Source organism: Ciona robusta, chromosome 10 (assembly GCF_009617815.1).
Source record: "Ciona robusta chromosome 10, ASM961781v2".
Classification (NCBI taxonomy): Eukaryota; Metazoa; Chordata; class Ascidiacea; order Phlebobranchia; family Cionidae; genus Ciona; species Ciona robusta.
The window spans coordinates 7,327,826-7,352,119 of record NC_143244.1 but is presented as its reverse complement, the minus strand read 5'-3'; the positions used below and the strand labels follow the sequence as shown (position 1 = coordinate 7,352,119).

General features: G+C 39.1%; 2 protein-coding genes across 3 annotated transcripts; both read right to left on the bottom strand.

Moving 5' to 3' along the window:
* Positions 1 to 9,174: 9,174 nt before the first annotated feature.
* On the bottom strand, positions 9,175 to 14,952 carry LOC149730342 (uncharacterized). The gene has a single exon (XM_089886926.1). It carries the CDS (start codon positions 14,950 to 14,952, stop codon positions 9,175 to 9,177), a length of 5,778 nt encoding a protein of 1,925 aa, XP_089743052.1.
* Positions 14,953 to 16,193: 1,241 nt separating this feature from the next.
* LOC149730341 (sodium/glucose cotransporter 4-like) lies at positions 16,194 to 24,172 on the bottom strand. Of its 2 annotated transcripts, none has more exons than XM_089886980.1 (13): positions 24,000 to 24,172; positions 23,219 to 23,395; positions 22,636 to 22,800; positions 22,124 to 22,310; positions 20,996 to 21,201; positions 20,441 to 20,576; positions 19,775 to 19,891; positions 19,225 to 19,366; positions 18,602 to 18,770; positions 17,920 to 18,135; positions 17,322 to 17,396; positions 16,983 to 17,082; positions 16,194 to 16,822 (listed from the first exon to the last, which is right to left on the bottom strand). In XM_089886980.1, the coding sequence occupies exons 1-13, from the start codon at positions 24,138 to 24,140 to the stop codon at positions 16,608 to 16,610; spliced, it is 2,046 nt and encodes a 681-aa protein (XP_089743106.1). In that variant the 5' UTR covers positions 24,141 to 24,172; the 3' UTR covers positions 16,194 to 16,607. The 2 variants fall into 2 exon arrangements, with proteins under 2 accessions (XP_089743106.1, XP_089743107.1); XM_089886981.1 differs by lacking the exon at positions 24,000 to 24,172 and adding an exon at positions 23,487 to 23,669.
* Between the last annotated feature and the right edge of the window lie 122 nt (positions 24,173 to 24,294).

Genomic DNA, 24,294 nt, shown 5'->3' with positions numbered 1-24,294 from the left:
ACATATCATTACATGGGTTAATGCTTTAACGCTCAGGCTGGAAGCTTTCCGAAAATCCCCTTAGTATGACGTAGTTAGATATTTCTATGAGGTCGTCGAGCGTGTCGATGTTATTGCACAATTTTATTTAACTGTTTGGTGTTATTTAAAAGTTTGAGGTAGGCCTGGAGCATATTTGTTGTTTAGTGTTATTTTAAAGTTGGAAGTAGGCCTGGAGCATATTTGTTGTTTAGTGTTATTTTAAAGTTTGAGGTAGGCCTGGAGCATATTTGTTGTTTAGTGTTATTTTAAAGTTGGAAGTAGGCCTGGAGCATATTTGTTGTTTAGTGTTATTTTAAAGTTGGAAGTAGGCCTGGAGCATATTTGTTGTTTAGTGTTATTTTAAAGTTGGAAGTAGGCCTGGAGCATATTTGTTGTTTAGTGTTATTTTAAAGTTGGAAGTAGGCCTGGAGCATATTTGTTGTTTAGTGTTATTAAATTGTTTAGTGTTATTTTAAAGTTGGAGGTAGGCCTGGAGCATATTTGTTGTTTAGTGTTATTTTAAAGTTGGAAGTAGGCCTGGAGCATATTTGTTGTTTAGTGTTATTTTAAAGTTGGAAGTAGGCCTGGAGCATATTTGTTGTTTAGTGTTATTTTAAAGTTGGAGGTAGGCCTGGAGCATATTTGTTGTTTAGTGTTATTTTAAAGTTGGTAGTAGGCCTGGAGCATATTTGTTGTTTAGTGTTATTTTAAAGTTGGAGGTAGGCCTGGAGCATATTTGTTGTTTAGTGTTATTTTAAAGTTGGAAGTAGGCCTGGAGCATATTTGTTGTTTAGTGTTATTTAAAAGTTTGAGGTAGGCCTGGAGCATATTTGTTGTTTCGTGTTATTAAATTGTTTAGTGTTATTTTAAAGTTGGAGGTAGGCCTGGAGCATATTTGTTGTTTAGTGTTATTAAATTGTTTAGTGTTATTTTAAAGTTGGAAGTAGGCCTGGAGCATATTTGTTGTTTCGTGTTATTAAATTGTTTAGTGTTATTTTAAAGTTGGAGGTAGGCCTGGAGCATATTTGTTGTTTAGTGTTATTTTAAAGTTGGAGGTAGGCCTGGAGCATATTTGTTGCAACTGTGACGTCACTGGCGGGGCAATCGGATTTGACCGTTTCTCATTACACGGACTCGCCGAAATTTTAATTTGTCTCATCCCTAAGTATTTCTGAATACGTTTACGTTTGTATGAGCGTTTAAAAAGCACATATTTAAACGGTTGCAAACCGAAAACAAAGGGTTGCAAAGACTTCCTTTTTTTCTGTTTTTTTGCAACCCTAACGTTTAGTAAAACTTTACGCCTATGGCAATAGGCATGAGCAATATACAATCTGTTAAGATGATTGCTTCTAAATTTTGAAACAGGTAATGTCCTATATATAATAATGTTATTGATAAATGTTATGTGTGCTGACCGAATGCCTCAATTAGGTTGTTACGTTACAGGTATGGCCGTATGGGTGCTTTCCATACCTGTACATAACTACCGATATCGATGTGTTCAATTCAACTGATTTATTTTGTTGTATTTATGCCAATGCATATTTCACAATATCAGTAAAGTAGTATCTAGTATGCTGCTGGCGTTGTGGCTTAGTGGGTTAGGCGCCTGCATTGCAACCAAAGTGTGCCCGATAGCCAGGCAAGTAGATTATTGTAGATAAGATTCAAAACATAGATTATTGTTGCTACCGCAGGCCAATGGAAGTGGTGAATTAAAACTTTTGGTTTGATTTACGCATACATTAAGCCACTGGCGTCGATTTATATGGTGCAGGGTATGCAGGCCTACCCTGAGAAAAAAATATTGGAAGTACAGGGTAATAATACAAATATATTAGTCATACAACCTATGCACTATGTAGTCTCTATTTTCTCAGAAACCTCAACTTTCCTTTTTTTTCTTTTATAGTTTTACTTCACTACTTCCTTTTAAACATAAGCTTACCCGCAAATAACATTTATTAGACTAAAAAAAAGCCCATAAATTTAATAACCTATATAAACCACAAGAAGTAACCAGAGCATTACACTTGATTTACTTAAATTATAAATTTATGGTTTTAACTAAATTATAAAGACTTTTGAAAATCTAAATGACATCTTAACTTTATCTAAAGTAAATTCAGCAATAATCATAAAAATGACCTAATTAAACATCCTTAACTTAAAACATAAATTACATTATTAGAAAATGTGGGCAAAGCTGTAAAATGTCTGATTTTGATACTTAATTACCTTTAAAATCAATTAAATCATTAATTAAAATAATTTAATTTACATTTTAAAATTAATTTTATCACAAAGTTAGTATTGGTTGGGGTAGAAAAAACGGGTAACACTAATAGAGGGAAAAGGGAAAAGAGGGAAAAGGGGGAAATCGACACTACAAGGGGAAATAGGGAAAAGAGGGGAAAAGGGAAAACTTGCATTCCTAAAGGAGAGGAACAGGAAAAGAGGGAAAACAGGGAAATGCTGCTTAGTAAAAAAATTAGATTTTTTTATATTTTATTTACTTAACTTTGATAATTAGAAAAAGGGAACAGGAGAAAATCAATACTAACCCAAGGGAAAAGATAAAAAGTAAAGAAAACAGGGAAAACAGGGAAAACGGTGGAAAAGAAAAAGAGGGAAAAAGGGAAAAGGAAAACAGGGAAACAGTTGAAAAGTGGGAAAAGATGGGAACAGTCGTAAGGAGGGAAAACAGGAAAAGGGAGGGAAGACAGTTTTTTCCTCTTCCCTTTTTTTCTGTTTTCCTTTCGCCCCTCCTTTTCCCTGTTTCCCTCTTTTCTTTATTTTTCATCTTTTCCCTTGTTAGTATTAATTTTCTGCTGTTCCCTTTTTCTAATTTCAAAGTTAAGTAAATAAAATCAAATTTAAAAAATATCGTTTTTTTACTAAGCAGCATTTCCCTGTTTTCCCTCTTTTCCTTTTTCCCTTTTTTAGAAATGCAAGTTTACCCTTTTCCTCTCTTTTCCCTATTTCCCCTTGTAGTGTCCATTTCCCTCTTTTTCCTCTTTTCCCTTTTCCCTCTTTTCCCTTTTCTCTTTTAGTGTTACCCAGAAAAAACAAAAACAGAAAAAAACACAGTTGTTTTTTATTACAAATACCTGCATTCATAATAAATTTATCACGAAAGGCCTTCTCACAAAAAAAGTTTAGCAAACCCCATTAACAGTTTTTTTTGTCAATTTTTGGTTTGATTTAATAATTTGTGCTTTACCGAAAAAATAATTACCACCTAGAAGAACAGTTAGAATAAAAAATAAGCCCAATAAATTTCCTTTTTACCCACAAAAGCTGTTTGCGATAAAATAATTTTTTAGCGGGCTAGGAGGGTTGTCCTTTCTTACCCCAAGTAGCCCATTGTTTTTTATTACCCCACTTTACTATAGCCTTTATTGTCTTAGGAAGCCTAAAGAACCACAGATTTTGTTTGTGAGCAATGTAGTTTTCAGATTGATACTGGCAGAATACATTACTTTACAACTGTACACTATAACTGTAAGTCTGTAATCCTATTATAAATCTAAATTGGAATATAGTCAAGTGGGATAATAAAAAACGGAAAACATAAACTTTCGATTTTTTTTCTATGTAATAAATATAAACAAAAATATTTTAATTTGTATAACCTATATAAAGCTCAACAAGTAACTGCAGTACTACACTTAAATTAAGTAAATGTTTTAAATCTAAAGTACAGTCTAAACTAAAGCAGCATAATTTAAAAATGACCTGCAACTAAACAGTCTTAACCTAAAACATAAATTACATCATCAGAAAATGTAGGCAAAACTGTAAATAACTGTTTTTAATACTTGATTACCTTTAGAAATAATTAAATCAATAATTTATTTGAAATACTATACCTTTAAAATCAGTTTTATCACAAATTTAATATTGGTTGTAGTAGAAAAAATAAAAACAGAAAAAAAACACTTGCTTTTTTTACCCCTGTTTTATAAGGCAATATCAGGGTAAAAAAAACAAGAAAAAGAGGTGTATATCAAATATTCTTAAAAATTTAAACATACAAGCAGCAAGTTACTTAAATATGTAGCAAATAACTGCATTAATAATAAGTTTATCACGAAAGCCCTTCTCACAAAAAAAAGTTTAACAAGCCCTATAAAAAGTTTTCAATTTTTTGTTTAATTTAGTAATTTGTGTTTTACCGAAAAAGAATTATCATTTAGAATTAAAGTTAGTATAAAAAATATGCCACATAAATATTGTTTTTACCCAGAAAAGTTGTTTGCAATAAATTGTGTTTTTTTAGCGGGCTAGGAGGTTTGTCCTTTCTTACCCCAAGTACCCCATTGTGTTTTATTAAGCCACTTTACTATAAAGTAAAAAAAAACTTATTGAGTTAAACCCCATTATAGCACACAACACAACCAATTGAACACATAAAATGGGTAGTACAATAACTAGTAACCCTTCGTTAACCTACATTTTTCTTTGTGATCCCTGGCAGCAGCAGCAGTCTCTGTATGTATGCATTGGCATTAATACAACAAAATAAATCAGTTGAATTGAACACATCGATATCGGTAGTTATGTACAGGTATGGAAAGCACCCATACGGCCATACCTGTAACGTAACAACCTAATTGAGGCATTCGGTCAGCACACATAACATTTATCAATAACATTATTATATATAGGACATTACCTGTTTCAAAATTTAGAAGCAATCATCTTAACAGATTGTATATTGCTCATGCCTATTGCCATAGGCGTAAAGTTTTACTAAACGTTAGGGTTGCAAAAAAACAGAAAAAAAGGAAGTCTTTGCAACCCTTTGTTTTCGGTTTGCAACCGTTTAAATATGTGCTTTTTAAACGCTCATACAAACGTAAACGTATTCAATACTTAGGGATGAGACAAATTAAAATTTCGGCGAGTCCGTGTAATGAGAAACGGTCAAATCCGATTGCCCCGCCAGTGACGTCACAGTTGCAACAAATATGCTCCAGGCCTACCTCCAACTTTAAAATAACACTAAACAACAAATATGCTCCAGGCCTACCTCCAACTTTAAAATAACACTAAACAATTTAATAACACGAAACAACAAATATGCTCCAGGCCTACTTCCAACTTTAAAATAACACTAAACAATTTAATAACACTAAACAACAAATATGCTCCAGGCCTACCTCCAACTTTAAAATAACACTAAACAATTTAATAACACGAAACAACAAATATGCTCCAGGCCTACCTCAAACTTTTAAATAACACTAAACAACAAATATGCTCCAGGCCTACTTCCAACTTTAAAATAACACTAAACAACAAATATGCTCCAGGCCTACCTCCAACTTTAAAATAACACTAAACAACAAATATGCTCCAGGCCTACTTCCAACTTTAAAATAACACTAAACAACAAATATGCTCCAGGCCTACCTCCAACTTTAAAATAACACTAAACAACAAATATGCTCCAGGCCTACTTCCAACTTTAAAATAACACTAAACAACAAATATGCTCCAGGCCTACTTCCAACTTTAAAATAACACTAAACAACAAATATGCTCCAGGCCTACCTCCAACTTTAAAATAACATCAAACAATTTAATAACACTAAACAACAAATATGCTCCAGGCCTACTTCCAACTTTAAAATAACACTAAACAACAAATATGCTCCAGGCCTACTTCCAACTTTAAAATAACACTAAACAACAAATATGCTCCAGGCCTACCTCAAACTTTAAAATAACACTAAACAACAAATATGCTCCAGGCCTACTTCCAACTTTAAAATAACACTAAACAACAAATATGCTCCAGGCCTACTTCCAACTTTAAAATAACACTAAACAACAAATATGCTCCAGGCCTACCTCAAACTTTAAAATAACACTAAACAACAAATATGCTCCAGGCCTACTTACAACTTTAAAATAACACTAAACAACAAATATGCTCCAGGCCTACCTCAAACTATTAAATAACACTAAACAACAAATATGCTCCAGGCCTACCTCAAACTTTAAAATAACACTAAACAACAAATATGCTCCAGGCCTACTTCCAACTTTAAAATAACACTAAACAACAAATATGCTCCAGGCCTACCTCCAACTTTAAAATAACACTAAACAACAAATATGCTCCAGGCCTACTTCCAACTTTAAAATAACACTAAACAACAAATATGCTCCAGGCCTACCTCAAACTATTAAATAACACTAAACAACAAATATGCTCCAGGCCTACCTCAAACTTTAAAATAACACTAAACAACAAATATGCTCCAGGCCTACTTCCAACTTTAAAATAACACTAAACAACAAATATGCTCCAGGCCTACCTCCAACTTTAAAATAACACTAAACAACAAATATGCTCCAGGCCTACCTCAAACTTTAAAATAACACTAAACAACAAATATGCTCCAGGCCTACTTCCAACTTTAAAATAACACTAAACAACAAATATGCTCCAGGCCTACTTACAACTTTAAAATAACACTAAACAACAAATATGCTCCAGGCCTACCTCAAACTATTAAATAACACTAAACAACAAATATGCTCCAGGCCTACCTCAAACTTTAAAATAACACTAAACAACAAATATGCTCCAGGCCTACTTCCAACTTTAAAATAACACTAAACAACAAATATGCTCCAGGCCTACCTCCAACTTTAAAATAACACTAAACAACAAATATGCTCCAGGCCTACTTCCAACTTTAAAATAACACTAAACAACAAATATGCTCCAGGCCTACCTCAAACTATTAAATAACACTAAACAACAAATATGCTCCAGGCCTACCTCAAACTTTAAAATAACACTAAACAACAAATATGCTCCAGGCCTACTTCCAACTTTAAAATAACACTAAACAACAAATATGCTCCAGGCCTACCTCCAACTTTAAAATAACACTAAACAACAAATATGCTCCAGGCCTACCTCAAACTTTAAAATAACACTAAACAACAAATATGCTCCAGGCCTACTTCCAACTTTAAAATAACACTAAACAACAAATATGCTCCAGGCCTACTTCCAACTTTAAAATAACACTAAACAACAAATATGCTCCAGGCCTACCTCAAACTTTTAAATAACACCAAACAGTTAAATAAAATTGTGCAATAACATCGACACGCTCGACGACCTCATAGAAATATCTAACTACGTCATACTAAGGGGATTTTCGGAAAGCTTCCAGCCTGAGCGTTAAAGCATTAACCCATTACATGGGACTATACAAAGAAGACGGAAAAAATTTTCCGCTAGAGGCGGTAATTATTTAAATTAAAAAATACGGAAAAACGAACAAAACAGCACTACAAAGTGTTAATAAGTGTAAAACAAATTAATTAAATAATAAAAATACCTTTCTAAATACATAAAACACTAGTAAGAACATATTTCCCACATTAGGTCGGTTATATACGCTCTTTCGTTTGGGTGACTGTCGTCGAGTCTGTGGTGTAGCGGTTTGCGTGCGGTCGTAAACTCTCTTTGTTTCATTTTTACCGGGTTCGAGTCCCGCACAGTGGAATACTTTTTTTATATTTTTTTTCAAGTTTTTTTTGTTTGACGAGTTTGGGGTTAGGAGTTGGGGGGTTAGGGGTCAGTGTTAGGGGTTAGTGTTAGGGGTTAGAGGTTAGTGTTAGGGGTTAGGGGTTTATATCTTATTTGTATAAACCGTGAAACTAACTGCTCCCCATAAAATAGAGAAACGAATTTGTCATCGCCTCCTAGCGGAAAATTTTTTCCGTCTTCTCTGTATAGCTCCATGTCATATCATTACTTACACAGTAAGTTGTTAACCTGTACATTTGTGTCACATGCGCATCGGCAATCATTTACATTTCGGACAACACTTATTTACTGACGACGGATACTACGGAAACTACGGATTCTTATCTCGCACTGTTTTCTTTGGTTTCCAATATTAGTCTGCAGTGCGGATTTGCGAATAAATATGTTCCATTATTTATCAAATCGAAGTTCCCTGCTACCGTTGTTGGCGTATGTTTTTTTGGGCAAGACACCTAAGGGCAATTCCTCCAACCCAGTGCACCAGGGGTCACGAACGGCCTGCCTAAAGACTCTCGAGTCTAAATCGTCAGCCATACAGAAAAACGTTCTCCACAAAGTTACTGTAGCCGACAAGCTACACCGGAAAAATTAACTAAAATAAATTAACAAGAGGCTTCCATCGGAACAACTTTAATCCCCAACCAACGATATTAAAAACAATGACAATGCACGCGACTGAGAACTTAGTAGTAAAACAAATCAACGTTCGGGTATAAGGGAGGGAAATCAAGGGGTATTTCAAACGGTCGTTGACGCAGAGTGTAGGGGTATGTGGGTATATACGTTTTCCAATTGTGAAGCATTTCAAGTAACAATTTCTATCTCTAGCCCCTTATTCAAATAGAATATAAAGAATGGTTAAAAATAGGAACTGAACTTAAAACAGCATGAACGTAGAGGTAACTTAAAATAACATAAAGCGTAGACGGAGACGTGCACTGTGCAGCCGTCGTTAAATAGAACTGAGGACGAACAAAGTCAAATACACACGAGACGAAAATCAACCATGCATACGAAACAAAGGAGAAAAGAATCGCGCTGGCATCGGAAAACAATGGGGAGTAAACAAACGACAATTTAGGGCGACACTGTACATTACACACCGGCCCCAAATGATATCTGTCACAGAATCATTTTAAATTCAAAAAATGGACAGTGGAGTCCACTTTCGTCCATATCAATAATGGGTCTTTACCCGTACCAATAAGCAATCAATGGGCCATTTCCCCATAGCAAGCGCTCGTGCATCACGCAGCGCGTTCAATTTAGTCGGTTTGTTCGACTCTTCTGCCCAAGGCAGGTATATGCACGTGTATTCGTGACATTCTCACGCACGTCAACTTTGCAAGTCTTCTGCTTGCCATCACAATAGGGTACCGGGTGTATGCAAGTACGAAACCAATTAATTTTAAACCCCAAGGCTTAAACGAAGCCCGCGAGAAACAGCGGTAGTACCTCAAAAATAAACTTTATCAAAAGGACGGGCGCGCAGCAAAAAATAACATTGACAAAAGTATTACAACACAAGTACAAACGCGATCCAAACGACCAAGGACGAATCTGGCTGACTATGCAGCCTCCAACAAACACAGTTTTCGCACATCGCGAATTAAATAAGTTCCAGTTCCCGTTCGTATCTTCGTCCGTCGCACTATTCCTTCTTGGTCAGGGAAGACTTCAATAACGATCGCCTTCGACCACTGCCCACGTTTAACATGTTCATCGACAACAAGTACGACGTCGGAAACGGAAAAATTTCGTTGCGGAAGAAGCCACTTCTGTCGCTGTTGTAGCAAGGGTAGATACTGCTTCGTCCACTGGCTCCAAAATCGATCCGCTAGGTGCTGAACAGCTCTCCACGACTTGCGGTACCCGTCAGCCGCAATAAATTCACCGGGACTGTAGGACTCGTCAATAGAGCCGGTGAGCAAACTCATTGGTGTGAGAACGCGAAGGTCAAATGGGAATTCCGCCAGAGCGGTAAGCGGCCTCCGGTTCAAAATAGCTTCCACTTCTACAAAAAATGTAAGAATGGATTCATCGTCGAGCGTTCGTTCGTGCGTCAGTTGGCGTAGAATCTTTCTGACAGAACGTATCATTCTCTCCCACACTCCACCTTGGTGGCTGGCGGCGGGTGGATTGAACTCCCAATCAATGCCTCGTTGGAGCATGGAATCGTGAATTTGCGTCTGGTTCCATTTCGATACGGAATCTCTCAATTCCTTGTTGGCACCAACAAAATTTAGCCCATTGTCGCTAACCAGCTTCTTTGTTGACACCCCACGACGACAGAGGAATCGACGCAAAGCTTGTATGAACGAGCTCGTGTCCAGAGAATGAGCCACTTCAATGTGGATGGCACGTGAAGCCATGCACGTAAACACGCAACCATATCGTTTCAGCGTATTTCTGCCGGATTTTACAGGGAAAGGACCCATGTAGTCAACTCCAGTGTTGGTGAATGGAGGATTGCCAGGTGTAATACGGGGTGGGGGTAGGGGAGCCATCATTTGTTTACCGACTTTCGCTTTCCACAGCCGACATGCCCTACAACTAGCAATGTAATGGCGAACGCTCGACAAACCATGTACGACCCAAAACTTCTCACGGACAGCGGATAACACATGCTGTGCACCCGAATGTCCCTCTCTCTTATGGTAGAAATCTACCACCAACCCAGTCACAACACAACGTCGGGGAAGGATTATCGGAAATTTACATTCATACGATAACAACGAACAAGACAATCGCCCACCAACACGCAAAACACCATTTACTAAAATCGGGCGCAAACGAAACATCGATCTGGAACGTTTCCATGACAGACCACGACACCCTTCGCGTGACAAATGGACGGGAAAATCGGAATACCGCGGAACACATTCGACAATATCACGAAAATACTGGCGCTGAACTAACTTAACAATCTCCAACACCGCGGCATCAAGCTCGCATGACTTCAATGGACCAACGGACAAAACACGTGATACTGAACGAGAATAACGATTTCGAAAGAAACAAGCAAAACGTTTTAACCAAGCAAATGCCCTTTGCAATCTAACAAAACAAGAATACCTGGACAACAATTGAACGATACCAGACTCCGGCTCAACGGCCGCGACCACAACACAAGTACGTTTAACTTCGGGATCTACGTCCGACAACTTTAAAACCGCGGGACAAACAGGCCACTCGGCCTCGCATTGCAACAAAAACCGTGGACCATTAAACCACAACAAAGCTGGCGCTGAATCTATCTGATCCGGCGACAACCCACGCGACGCAACATCAGCAGCATTTCGAGCAGAATCGACATGCCTCCATTGCGACGGTTTCGAAAACTCATGAATCACCGACAACCTATTCGCCACGAACCTATGAAAACGGCGAGATTTGTTCGTGACATACTGCAAAACAGACGTGGAATCCGTCCAAAACACAACACGCGACAACTCATAACACAACTCATCCACAATCAACCGAGCCAATTTCACACCAACCACAGCAGCACATAACTCTAACCGTGGAATAGTCAACGACTTCAATGGGGCAACACGGGACTTACCAGCAACCAACTTACATGACAAAACACCCTCACACGACACACGTAAATATGCAGACGCGCCGTATCCAGACTCACTCGCATCACAAAAACAATGCAACTCAACAAAATCAACCAAGGGTGACAAACCAAAACAACGTGGCAGCACAACACGTTCCAAACACGTAACCCCACGCAACCATTTAGACCACGTATCAGCATGCTCACGCCCAATCACATCGTCCCAACCAAGTCCCTCACTGCAAAGCTGCTGCATTAATAACTTAACCGGTAAAATGAACGGCTGGATCACGCCAAGTGGATCAAATACTTGACTGGCCATTGAGAGGATACCGCGACGGGTAGAGTTCTTTACCGTAACGTCGACTTTAACGAAAAATGCGTCGTCTGCCGTATCCCAGTAAACCCCAAGAGCCTTTCCTGTAGGGAGTTCTCTGTCACACGGCAACAAACCTTTTACCATTGGTTGTCGCGGCTGGGGATCGATACTTTGCAACAACGTCTCGCTGTTGCTCAGGTACTTGTGGAGATGAAACCCACCGTCGTTGAGAAGTACCTCAAGCTCCCGTACCAATGTAATGCCTTCTTCCGCGGATCCTACCGATGTCAGCAGATCGTCAACATAAAAGTTATCGGTCACCGTTTTGACAGCCTTAGCCGACACTCTCGGTTCATTGTCCAAAGCCACTCTCCTCAAAGCGAACGAAGCGCAGCTTGGTGACGAAGTCGCACCGAAAGGGTGAACCAACATCATGTAACTAGCTGGCTCCGCACTTAAGTCACCATCAGGCCACCACAAAAATCGCAATGCGTCTCGATCCTCTGGGGAAACAAATACCTGGTGGAACATGGCCTTTATATCTGCCGTGATCGCTACCTGATGCTTACGAAACCGCAACAACACTCCAACCAACCGGTTTGTAAGATCGGGACCTTGCAGCAACATGTCATTGACGCATACGCCACGGTATGTGGCCGCACAGTCCATAACAATTCTAAATTTTCCCCTTGTGGGATGATGAGGAATATACCAAGTTCTGCCAGGAATACCAGCACCGTAGGCTCGAGCAGCATATCCAGACCGCAGGTATTCTTGGATCTTTGCAGAATACTTGTCGCGTAAATCTGGATCTCGCTTCAGGCGTCGTTTGAGCGAATCTAACCGCTTCGTTGCTAACTCTCTATTGTTTGACAGAGAAGCATTTTCCCTCCATGGCATAGCTACCTGGTAATGGAGGCCAACCTTCTTTACGGAGTTCTCCATAATGGCAAGAGCCTTCTTGTCCTCCTGAGACATCGACCTCGATGGAAAGTTGTACTCCGTAAAATCTTGCCGAAACATCTTCTCCATCTGTTCAAGCAGACGTTCCGTGTGACAACAAGCATGATTGACGTTCCCTGCCATTGTACCTCGCTCCTCCCTAGCATTGCTATCCGGGCCAACCAAAGACCACCCCAACACCGTACGGATAGCACTTGGTTCATCATCGCGACCAATTCGTTCCTCTAGAACACGATGAGCCGATCGTACACCGGCCCCGATGAGGATATCCACCTCTGCATCAAGCGCTGGAAAACACAAACCCTCCAGGTGTTCAAAACGTGAAACAACAGAATTCTTCGGAATACTCTCCCTGAGCTCCGGTAGGCGATCGATGGCGATAACTGAGTTCAGAACCAACGTACTGTTCTCTTCCGCACCACGCAGCGAAAACGAAGTCCTGTTGCCAAGCTCCGTGCCACCACCCATCAAACAACTTACGGACACAGCAACGGGTGGACCATGTAGCCCCAATCGACGCATCAAACCCTTGGTACAATACGATTGGTCAGAACCCTCATCCAAAAACGCATACGTCTCAATATAATTCATTTTTTCAACAGACCACACTCTCACAGGCAAAACCTTCAAATACACACCAGACCAAGAGGAACTCGAAACACCTGCAACATTACGAACCAAACCATTCGATGGAGTCGAGCCTGTTCTCGACGTTTCCCGTTGTCGCTTCGGGGCTGTGTTGCCTTCATTGACACCAACCGAGTGAAGTGTAGTGTGATGTCTTCGCTTGCATTTGCTGCAACCAAACGAGCTTCTACACTCTCTGGAGACATGTCCCGATCCCAAACAAGTATAACAAAGACGCGCTCCTTTGAGGCACTCCCAGCGATCTGGCACAGACATGCCCAAGTACCGCGAACAATAACCGATGCGGTGTTGCCTCCCACAAAGAACACAACACTCCCTGTGGTGAAAAGCGGTTGTCCGTGTACTCACTGCCGGTGATGATGATTGTGGAAGTGCGCCTATACTAGCATAAGACCGCGCACGTGAGTCAGCCACTCGTCGATCCGTCCGCGCAACTGCCGTGATTTTCCCCAGTGCATTGCTGGCAGTCTGGACCCTTTCCCGCACAAACTCTTCAATATGGGAAAATCTCAATTGGCCGCCTCGATTTAGGTGGGAACTGAGACGCTCGCTCAACTTGATCTGCAGCGCTGCGGGTAGGCGTTTAAACAAGGCCTCCGTTGTCTGGAAGGTATCAAGGTCTGACTCAAAGCCGTGCTCACGTAGAACAATCCGACATCGCACCATCTTCATCAATAATTCGTCCAGACCATCCTCGGTTTCCTTGACCATCGGGCCTTGCAACAGTGCGTTAAGATGGCCCCGTACCACGACGTGCTTCTGACCATACCGATTCTTCAGCAATTGTCTTGCTTCCTGTAGGCCAACTTCAGCCTCAGCTACCAGCGAGCAGGATTGTATCAGACTACGGGCTTTGCCAGAACACATGTCAATTAAATAGCGCAACTGCAGGCTCGGGCTTGAAAGCTGTTTCATGATGGTTTCGTCGAAGTTTTTCATGAACTCGTAGAATTTTAAACAATTCCCGTCAAATTTCTCTTCCGTTCGCTTGGGTAACAGAATGCTCTGCTGGACGGCTGCCGCACCTTCACCCATCACCTTAATAAACTCCTGCACGTCAAATCCTGTAACAGGTCTTGCGCCAGGCTCACCACGAGGTGGTTCCTCGTGTGTCAATGGGTCCCGTGGAGGTTCTGTTTCCAAGATAGAATGTGGCTCATGCAAAACTTGTGGCTGATCTGCCAGCCATTTCTCCACATCCCCGCTCCCACAGGCACTTTTGCTTTCCAGCGATTGCTCGTGCTCTGCCTCGAATGCCAAAGCCTTAGCTTTCAGGATACTTTTCTCACGGTTCAATTCTATTCGACGAGATTGAAGTTCGAGTTCAATCCTTAGGAATTCAGCCTCGAGGTCGGCTTCTTCCCTTATTTGTTGAGCACGAAACTCCAACGCTCTCGAGCGGACAGACCGACCACATGATGACGGCGGAATCCCTGCCGGATTTGAAGATGTGGAAGGTGGAAGAGGAGTCTTGTGACAAACAGCGTGTAGGTACGCTTCCCATCGTTCGTTCACAAGGCGTTTCTTTCTTACAACGGCGTCTCGCCTTTCTTCCACCTCTATGCGCCCGGATTCAAATTTCTCTTTGTCAGAAATGAGTAACAAATACTCGTCGCACGCTCCCAAACATTTGTCCGCGGCCTTGTGGAATTCTTCCAGCTTTTGTTGCGCTGCATCCGGGTCGTTCACGTTAGCCAACTTCGATTCCAACTGCGAACGCGACAACGTGACTCGCCCTAGGAGTCCACCAACCGTGCGGCGTTTCGCTTCAACTTGCTCGTCCAGGTAACCATCAGATTGGACCCGCAATCGAACTCGACTTGCATGAAGAGGCACTCCTTCCGTGTACGACATCTTAACCAACAATTACCAAAAAACACAAACAAGTTCACACTTAACCAAACAAATCAACACAAAATCATTAACCACAACTAACCAAACGAACCAAAGCAACCACTGCCAACAAACCCAACCGAACGACCGAACAGGCCACCAATCAAGTAAACACGCGGCGCTCCCAACGCGTCAATTAACACTCCGCGAATTCTCACTCGGACCGACAAAATTTAACCGAACAACAATATCAGGGCTTCTCACCCACAATTCCTCAACAATCTACGAGGACAACTTCAACGCAACAACAAGGCGAATTGGAAAATTCAATGTAGCCGACAAGCTACACCGGAAAAATTAACTAAAATAAATTAACAAGAGGCTTCCATCGGAACAACTTTAATCCCCAACCAACGATATTAAAAACAATGACAATGCACGCGACTGAGAACTTAGTAGTAAAACAAATCAACGTTCGGGTATAAGGGAGGGAAATCAAGGGGTATTTCAAACGGTCGTTGACGCAGAGTGTAGGGGTATGTGGGTATATACGTTTTCCAATTGTGAAGCATTTCAAGTAACAATTTCTATCTCTAGCCCCTTATTCAAATAGAATATAAAGAATGGTTAAAAATAGGAACTGAACTTAAAACAGCATGAACGTAGAGGTAACTTAAAATAACATAAAGCGTAGACGGAGACGTGCACTGTGCAGCCGTCGTTAAATAGAACTGAGGACGAACAAAGTCAAATACACACGAGACGAAAATCAACCATGCATACGAAACAAAGGAGAAAAGAATCGCGCTGGCATCGGAAAACAATGGGGAGTAAACAAACGACAATTTAGGGCGACACTGTACATTACAGTTACGATCGTCGTAACGAGGTGTATGAAACAGAACGCCCGTGTACTTGCGTTTCAAAATGTATGCATTCCGTTTTCCAAAACACAAAACGAAACTGAATGCACTGCATCCCTCGTATAGGCCATAATATATACCTTACTTTAAAGGATGCAAGAATATTGGTAACGGGTTCAAGGCTTGTCACTGTTACCATTACGGGCGTGTGTATCCTTGAGCAAGACAGCAATTGCTCCAATTCAATCCGGTGGTCGCTAATGGATTTTCCTAATAACCACTCAAACATCAAAAAAATCCCCAAAAATAGTTACTCACAAAGTAACATATGAGTAACTAGTAAGCGGCCACAAGGTGTATGAAACAAGAAAAAAAAGTGTTTTAATCAGAAGCACAACATGTACGCAAGTGAATGTATTTGTACGATGGCACACTGAATTTACAATTACCTCATAGTTAAACATTTCTTATACCGGCGATAAATTTATAAACATCAAGATACGATTATCAAAATTATTAAACAATACTCTGTGACCAGTATTTAATTCTATAAAGACTTATCTATGGTGGTTTTCAAGTTAAACTATGCTAGATGGGTTTTTAAGAAACAATGTAGTACTGTGGGGAAAGATGGATACAATTAGCATCTAAAGCCTATATTTTCTTATGGTGTATTAACAAATATCAACAAATATCAGTGCTCTTTTAGAGTTACAAAGCCATTTAATTCTGTAAGTAGTCATTGTTCATTACCTATGTGACCTTAAAAAAAAACAAAAACATGTTCTATCTTACTTCACCCAACTATATTTCTTATGCATAGAATCCAAAGAGAAAGACACCGGCTGCAACCATAACCACTGCCCCGATATTGACAAAGATGGCCGGCCATTTCTCCTCCGTTATATCCAGCATAGAAATCTTCATGGCTTCTGCTTCTTCAGTTGATATTTGCTGGCTTTGCCCGTCGTCCAGACCACAGAATAAATCTATTGCTTTGCGCCAAAATGGTTTGGGGGCAGCTGGCTCTGCATGAAAAATATAGTAAAGTAACATAATTATCCTCACGTGGTGGGGTAATGACAATTGTTATAACACAGGTGTTCAAACACACCACTAGCATTGAGTTACCATGTATGTAACTTTGTGAGTGATTAGGAAAAAATAAAAAAAACAAATCAAACACACCGCTAGCATTGCTGCTATGCATTGAATCGTTGTCACCCAGCCCTTCTTCCATTTTAAATGCGCCGTTCAATGTTCCATTTCCATTCTCTTCAACTTTCGGCTGGAACCAAACGTAAAATAAAGTAGTGCGGAGTCAAATTTGGTACTACAAAGAATATTATGGAATTGTATACCCATACCTGCAAAACTCTAAAAGAGGGGAGTTAAATGTTAAAACACGGTCATAAAATATGGGATTCAGCTGCTAACGGTATCTCATCTTACCAAACAGTAATATTATCAAACAAATGCAGTTATGATTTTTAACAAATTTACAGATTTAAGAAAATAAAGTTTTACCTTTTTCTGGTAGAATACATTAAGAGGGATCCTTTTTCGTTTGCTGTATCGGTTCCAGTATGTAAGTCTCACCAACTGTTGTGTAATGTTTACTTGTAAATGACACCAATGCAATTAATATTTAACAGAATCATTACACGCACATAGCAGTGCAAATATTATTTAGTGATCACATAGAAACTTGGAATGTAATGTAACTTGCTTTACCCTTGCATGCATAAAAAATGACGGAAGTTATAACACAGGTGTTCTGTTTCATTCACCTTGTGCTCACTAACGAGTTACCATGTATGTAACTTATTTATCCTCGTGTGGCTGGAAAACGTCAGTCGGTATAACATGGGTGTTCTGTTTCATACACACAGTGCACATTTACCAAATACCAGTATGTAACTTATTTGTTTTTGCATGGCGGTGCAATGACAGTCGTTATAACAAGAGTGTTCTGTTTCATACAACTCGTGCTCGCTTATGAGTGACCATGTATGTAACTTTGTGAGTATTTATTTTCTCTGTAGGTTATGACTTGGATATTCTGTAGGGTGTGTTTCCCACTGTGCCACAGCGCTGGCAAACTTACAAAACCTAACCCACTTACACATTTCTTATCAATAGGCGGCGTGACCAGTGAAACACAGATCGAGATTGCTGCAGTCACACACAGCAATATCATTGCAAAGTAGAGATAATGAACTTTGGATAAGATAGTTGGCCTGTTGTCTGGTTTCCCACACGCCGGAGAAGGCATGGCAAACTCGAATATCATGCGAACAATCCCAATAATAATTCCCAAGCTCAATCCCCAAAATGTGCCCTGGGTCAATATGGTATAAAAATAAAATGAGATTACATTGTTTTTTATATATTGGATAAGACTGGGTAAAATGGGACAAACTTTCATTTTATTTTCTTGTACTATTTTGTAGCAAAAAGGTGTATTTAAAGAATAATACAGCTGTACAATATGTTTAAAAATGCTAAGGTGGGGAAAGATAGAGGAAGATTTCATTGTTTTTACCTGTCCCAGTTAGTAGTAAAGAAGAAATATTTACAGAAATATATAACCTTGACTCTGCGGTTCCAAAAGAGCAGTGCTAATTGGTAAAAACACAATCAGGAAACATGGAATCTAGGTGCTAAAAAATATCACAGCTTACTCCATAGTACTATTAATTTATAATATGTTTTATGGTAATTATGCTAATAAAAATGAATGGTATAAATAACTGACCAATAGTATTACAATGAAGATACAAGTTATAGTTGAAAATCTGGCTTACAGGTTCATTAAGTCTTGGCCAAAACACAGCCATAACGAAAACAGCTGTAATTGGAGGTGCCAAGAAACTGGTGATTGATTGAATGTAGTCGAAAAGCCGGCCGTCGGAAAAAGCCTGAATGATCGGTACCCATGCAATGCTAATCCCGACCATAACAAGTATAAATACTCTGAAACAAAAGCAATCAATCATGGGTTAATTAAAGTGTGGGTGGGAGGCTGGCAGGTATTAAATGGTCAATGCGTCGTAGAAAATTAAAAATAAATGCACCTGCCAACTAGCGATCTCTCTTTTTTATTTTAGTTGCGGCAGGTTCTAAGAGTCATTTTGTCATAAAAATCAATGCACTTGCCAATGCCAACTACCAATCAGTTTTTCCTTTTTTATTGTATGCCTGAAGACATATTATTGACCACTGCGTTGGAGCAGAGACCTCAAAGTGTTCACCGGCAGGTTTTAAAAGTCATTTTGCCATAATTGCCAGTGCCACCTATCAATCTTTTTTTTTCTTTTTTTGCATGGTAGAAAATTTTGAAAACAAATTATTTGCCACTGGGTTGAAAACCTCAAGAGTGTGTACTGGCAGCTTTTAAGACCACACTGTATGGAAAAAAATCATCCACCTGCCCACTATCATTTGTTCTCTGTTCTTGGCTTTTGGCCGGATCTTCATCCAAATGTCGCAAGTGAATAAAGTGCTGGCGCTGTTGAACACGGACGTGAGGGAAGACATCAACGCAGCGATCATCACAGCAAGCAGAAGCCCTTGAACCATAACACTTGATCATTATTCAAGATTAATTAAGGAAAAAACAACCAACTGCAAAATATAAGAAATATATGTTTCGCTTAAATGGTATCCTTAGTCTCTGGTTCAAGGACAAGCACGAGTCTTAGAACCAAAACTCTTAATTATTATTCAGGATCTGGTGCCACCATCTTGTAAAACTTAAAAAGCAACACACAAGAAGTAGATCTATATATATATTAGTTATAATTATTTAACTGAGAAATATATTTTTTAATTACTACAATTGCTTGGACTTGATTTTTGTCTGTTACATTTTTATAGCACCAGATCATTACTGCACACAAGAATCGTCCAACTGTATGAACATCAGATCAGGGTAAGATTCACTGAATTTATGAGAAGTTATACTAGTTATAACTGACCTTTTAGTCCAACTGGCATAATGAACAACACAAGCTTAGCGTATGCATAGTTGGTGCAACCAGTAGGCGAGCCACAAACTTTAATGCATTCTTCTGGTAGAGAACAACCAATTTGATCTGTTGAATAAAACAGGTTTAATTACTGGTGAAGAATCTTAAACTTAAGCACAACTATTAACCCTTCTGTTACTTCTGCTACCAGGCATAGTGCAAACAATATATCAGTGGCTCATCTGGTATGAAAACGTATAGTGTATTTCCAACGTTTCGTCTGCCATACGGCGAGACTTCATCAGAAAGAAGTTTTAATATTGTTTAATATTCCAGTGCTAGTAAAGAATATACCCCATAAATGTTTAGTCTAATCTGTAAAACCTCCAACTATCTACGGGAGTCGTAAGGATACGATTTATAATTCTCTCAATGATCTTTGTTTACTACCAAAAAGGGCGAGAAACTAGAATGAAAAGGTGTCCCATCTTATCCCAATCCTACTATAAGTTTAGCCAGTGGCGCAGCCAGGGAGGGTTTAGGGGGTCACGACCCCCCCCCTTATAAAAAAAAAAAAAAATTAAACAAAAAAAAATTTTGAACATTTTTCGAAAAACCCTTCCTCCCTTTTTTCCTGGCTGCACCACTGGGTCCAGCACACACACATTTACTTACCAGGAAATATAATCCTGCTAATCATCCCAACCATAACCATCATGTACATTGGAAGCACCTTCAATGTACCAGCCAATACGCAGCCACCTTTAGCATGAGATAAGTTCTTGGCAGCCAATGTTCTTTGCACAATAACCTGAAATATAGTAGGGTGGGGTAAAATGGGACATGTTTCATTCTCTTTTCTCGCCCTATTTGATAGTAAAGAAACTATTTTATAGAATTAGCAGTTGCCCGTGACTCTATAAAAACTTTGTTAATCGTTTTAGTTGTAGAAATATGGGATTTAGGTGCTAACAGTATCACATCTTATCAGACAGTAATACATGTTGTGTTTATTTTGCATTTTGTTTTAAACTATATAGTATTTAGAAAATTAGTTCTGGACTAGTGAAGAATCCTCCAGTACAATATATATTAGGCTGGGGGGAAGTGTTCCAGGTTGGTGGTTAGGGTTTAGTTAGGGTTAGGTGGCCATAAGGTTTAGTAGCCAGCAGATACAGCAGGGAAGAATATGTACTAGAACCAATTGTTAATTTGTAAAACAATTTCTACCTGATCGGTACACCAGTACCATGTTGCGATTATTGTAATTCCGAAGATCATTCCTGGCCACGGGAGGTCGCTGTCGATTGGGTCACGGAATACGTGGAAGGCGTCGGAACGAGGTAATCCACATGAAGTGTTCGTGTTCCGTTTACTTGGAATTGCAGCAAAATATTCGGGTTCCAGTTGATTGTAGCCACCAATGTAATCAAAGGCTGCAAAGATTTAAATATAATAATTGAAAACTGTTTGTAATCGCTTTTATAGATATAATGTAACTTGATTTATCCCCACATAGCTGAAAAACGACAGTCGTTATAACAGGGGTGTTCTGTTTTATACATCTCATGCAAGCTTACGAGTTACCATGTATATAACTAAACTTTGTGAAGATTTTTTGTAAGAATGAGAATTTATACATTAAGTGACTCCTGGGTCGGAGCAATTGCTGTTTAGTAAGAAAATCCCACTAATTGTATTCTTACAAATAGCTGGTGTGAAATACTTTTAAAAACTGGGATTTCAAATAAATTTACTGCTAATTAATCTGAAGGTACCTTTAAATCAAACTAAGAGTTTTTAAAAACTTTTGCATATTTTCTGAAGTTAATATATATAATATACTAAATATATTTGTAAGTCGCACTGGTTCCATTGACCGGAGTAAATGATGGAAAATTACAATGAAAGTTAATATTTAACATTGTGTTGTTTTTTTAACCTTTGAGTATGACGTGCATGTAAAGTCAATTGTGATTTCGAAAGTCATTCTTAAACATTTAAAAAACATTAGGTACGACAAAAATGGTTTGGTTGTTTCCAAATTGTAGAGAAGACGGATGAAGTTTACAATATATATAACACCACATGTATACCGATGTCTAGGGGACATAGTATGGTAGTGAAAATTGATTGGCGCATGTTCTCCCATATTTTAACACTGATGTTTAACAGTGCCTTGGCTTACGTTTTATACAGCCTTTTTGTTTATCATGGGGCACATAGAAAAAAGAATTAAAACAAGTTTTGTACATCGCGCAAAATGTTACATACATGGCCATTTGGACACTAATTGTATGAAGCAGAACACCCGTGTTTAACAAATGACATTTCCCAGCCGCATTCATTCCTACTTACATAGCCCCATCATGACCAAACCACCGATCAACATGATAAATGTTTGAGCTGTATCTGTATAAATAACTGCAGCAAGACCTCCTGTAACAGTGTACAAAGCTGTGATAGCAAGCAATATACAGATGGCCAAGTACAAGTTCCAACCAAGCGCTTCTTCGATGAATATTGCTCCAGCAAAAAGATCAGCCTGCCATTTATGTGAAATGTATTTAGAAAACCATAACTTAACCGTATTATAATTGTTATATAGTATTTGGGGTAAGATGGATACAGTTAGCACCTAAATCTATTATTTCCCTTCGTGTTTTAACAACTAACAATGGAATTCTCCTTTCTTGTCTAACTTGGGAGTAAACAAAGAATATTTACGGAATTATATACCCGTATCAGCACACCTCTAAAAAAGAGTTGTTAATTGTTTAAACACACAATTAGGAAATATGCGATTTTGGTGCTAATGCTATTCTACCTTACCCCACAGTTACATGAAAATATCCGTTAAAAAAATTCACCGATATTTTTGTAAAGATGTAGAGAATAAGTGAGAGCAGGGAGAGAGACATTCGGATCCGTTGGCCTCCAAATCTTTCTCTCAGATATTCGGGCATCGTTACCACACCAGATGCGATGTAGACCGGTGCAAAAAGCCAGCCGAGGAAAAGCAGTGTCACGACAGCCTGCAATGAAATGCTGCATAAATATTTGAACACCGAATAAATGATTAACGTAACACAGTCGCATTTTTATTGCTAGATTGCTGCAGCGAAAAGGTTTATATAGTATTCTAAGGTGGGGTGATGGGTAACTCTGGCCAAAATTTTCCATGCCACGTTGCGGTACCTCAAATAAAATACATCATATTTTGTAACTAGAAAATTGTATAAATATATATATATGTTGGTGTTAGATGGGACACCGTTTCATTTTATTTACTCATGCCATTTGGTAAAAAAAAATCCCATAGAACGTTGTTAATTCAATTGTTTAAACCCTAATCAGGATGTTTGAGATAGTATGTTCCAAAGGTGTCTCATCTTACCCCACAGTACTACAACATAAATATTCCTCAATTGATTTAAACTAAATACGACTCACGTTCCATTCAAAAGATCCTTGGGCAATACCCGATGCCGCACCTGTTCCTGCAAGGCCTACAAAATGCCCGCTGCCAATGTTACTGCTAAAAAGTGACGCGCCGACCGGGAACCAAGTGATGTCCCTACCGGCAAGGAAGAACCCGCTAACGTTGCTTCTGTTCGTCCGACACATCGCCTAGACAGAATTAATTGTAGTTTAAGTCCATAAATAGCAATGACTTTTTTGTACGGTGATTAAACGGGTACATTGGAATGAAATATAATACCTGCTTTATCTTCGCGTAGCGGGTCAACGACAGTCGCACTCATTTTTGTAACGTATGGCTGACAATTTAGACGACCCATTAGGGGCCACTATGTTAAAGCAAATGTAATGACGAAATAGATTAAATAAAGTGTTACAATATCCCTGAAACATTTTAAAGTAAATAAAAAAATCGAAACCTGTAAACATGGGGATTCCCCTATTACAACAACAGTATTGGCGCGAAAACATGTGTCAGCAAAAAGTGGGGACAAAACTTAAAGGAAAGGAAATATTTGTTCAAAATTTCAAAATTTTTGACAAAACAACAGCGTTTTCGTTAAGGTATTTTTCATTGCTGAAACCAAAAGTAACTCACACTCACAAAGTTACATGCGTGGTAACTCGTAAGCGGACATATCGTATATAAAACAGAACATCCGTGTTATAACGAGTGTCGTTTTCACGCGAGGATAGAGAAAGTTACATTCATTCAATCAAATCGCTTCCTCTTTAAAAATAAAATATAACTTACCCATATCCCCACAGCTAAGATAACAGCAAAATATGCAACAATTACTCCGATATCCGCCGCTTCCAAACCTGCTTCTGGCAAAGGTGGTTCGGTGGTGTCAGTTGTACCGGTAACTTCGGTCACAAACACAGTTGAAGCCATATTTATTTTCAACCGCGATTCTCTAAAGCGAACCAATATTTAACAAAAGTATTAATAAAGGTGAAGGTAATTTTATAACTATAGTAAAGCGGGGGAATATGGGAAATATTTTCATTCTATTTTTTCGTCCAAATTGGTAGTAAACAAAGATCAC

Excerpts from the sequence above, each read along its gene's own strand:
- LOC149730342 (XM_089886926.1), bottom strand. The coding sequence starts at position 14,952 with ATGTCGTACACGGAAGGAGTGCCTCTTCATGCAAGTCGAGTTCGATTG.
- LOC149730341 (XM_089886980.1), bottom strand. The coding sequence starts at position 24,140 with ATGGCTTCAACTGTGTTTGTGACCGAAGTTACCGGTACAACTGACACC. Across the intron at positions 18,771-19,224 it reads GAACAAATGATAGTGGGCAG|AGTATTTATACTTGTTATGG; the intron begins GTGGATGATTTT and ends CTTTTGTTTCAG. Across the intron at positions 17,083-17,321 it reads ATGTATTCTACCAGAAAAAG|CCGAAAGTTGAAGAGAATGG; the intron begins GTAAAACTTTAT and ends GTTTGGTTCCAG.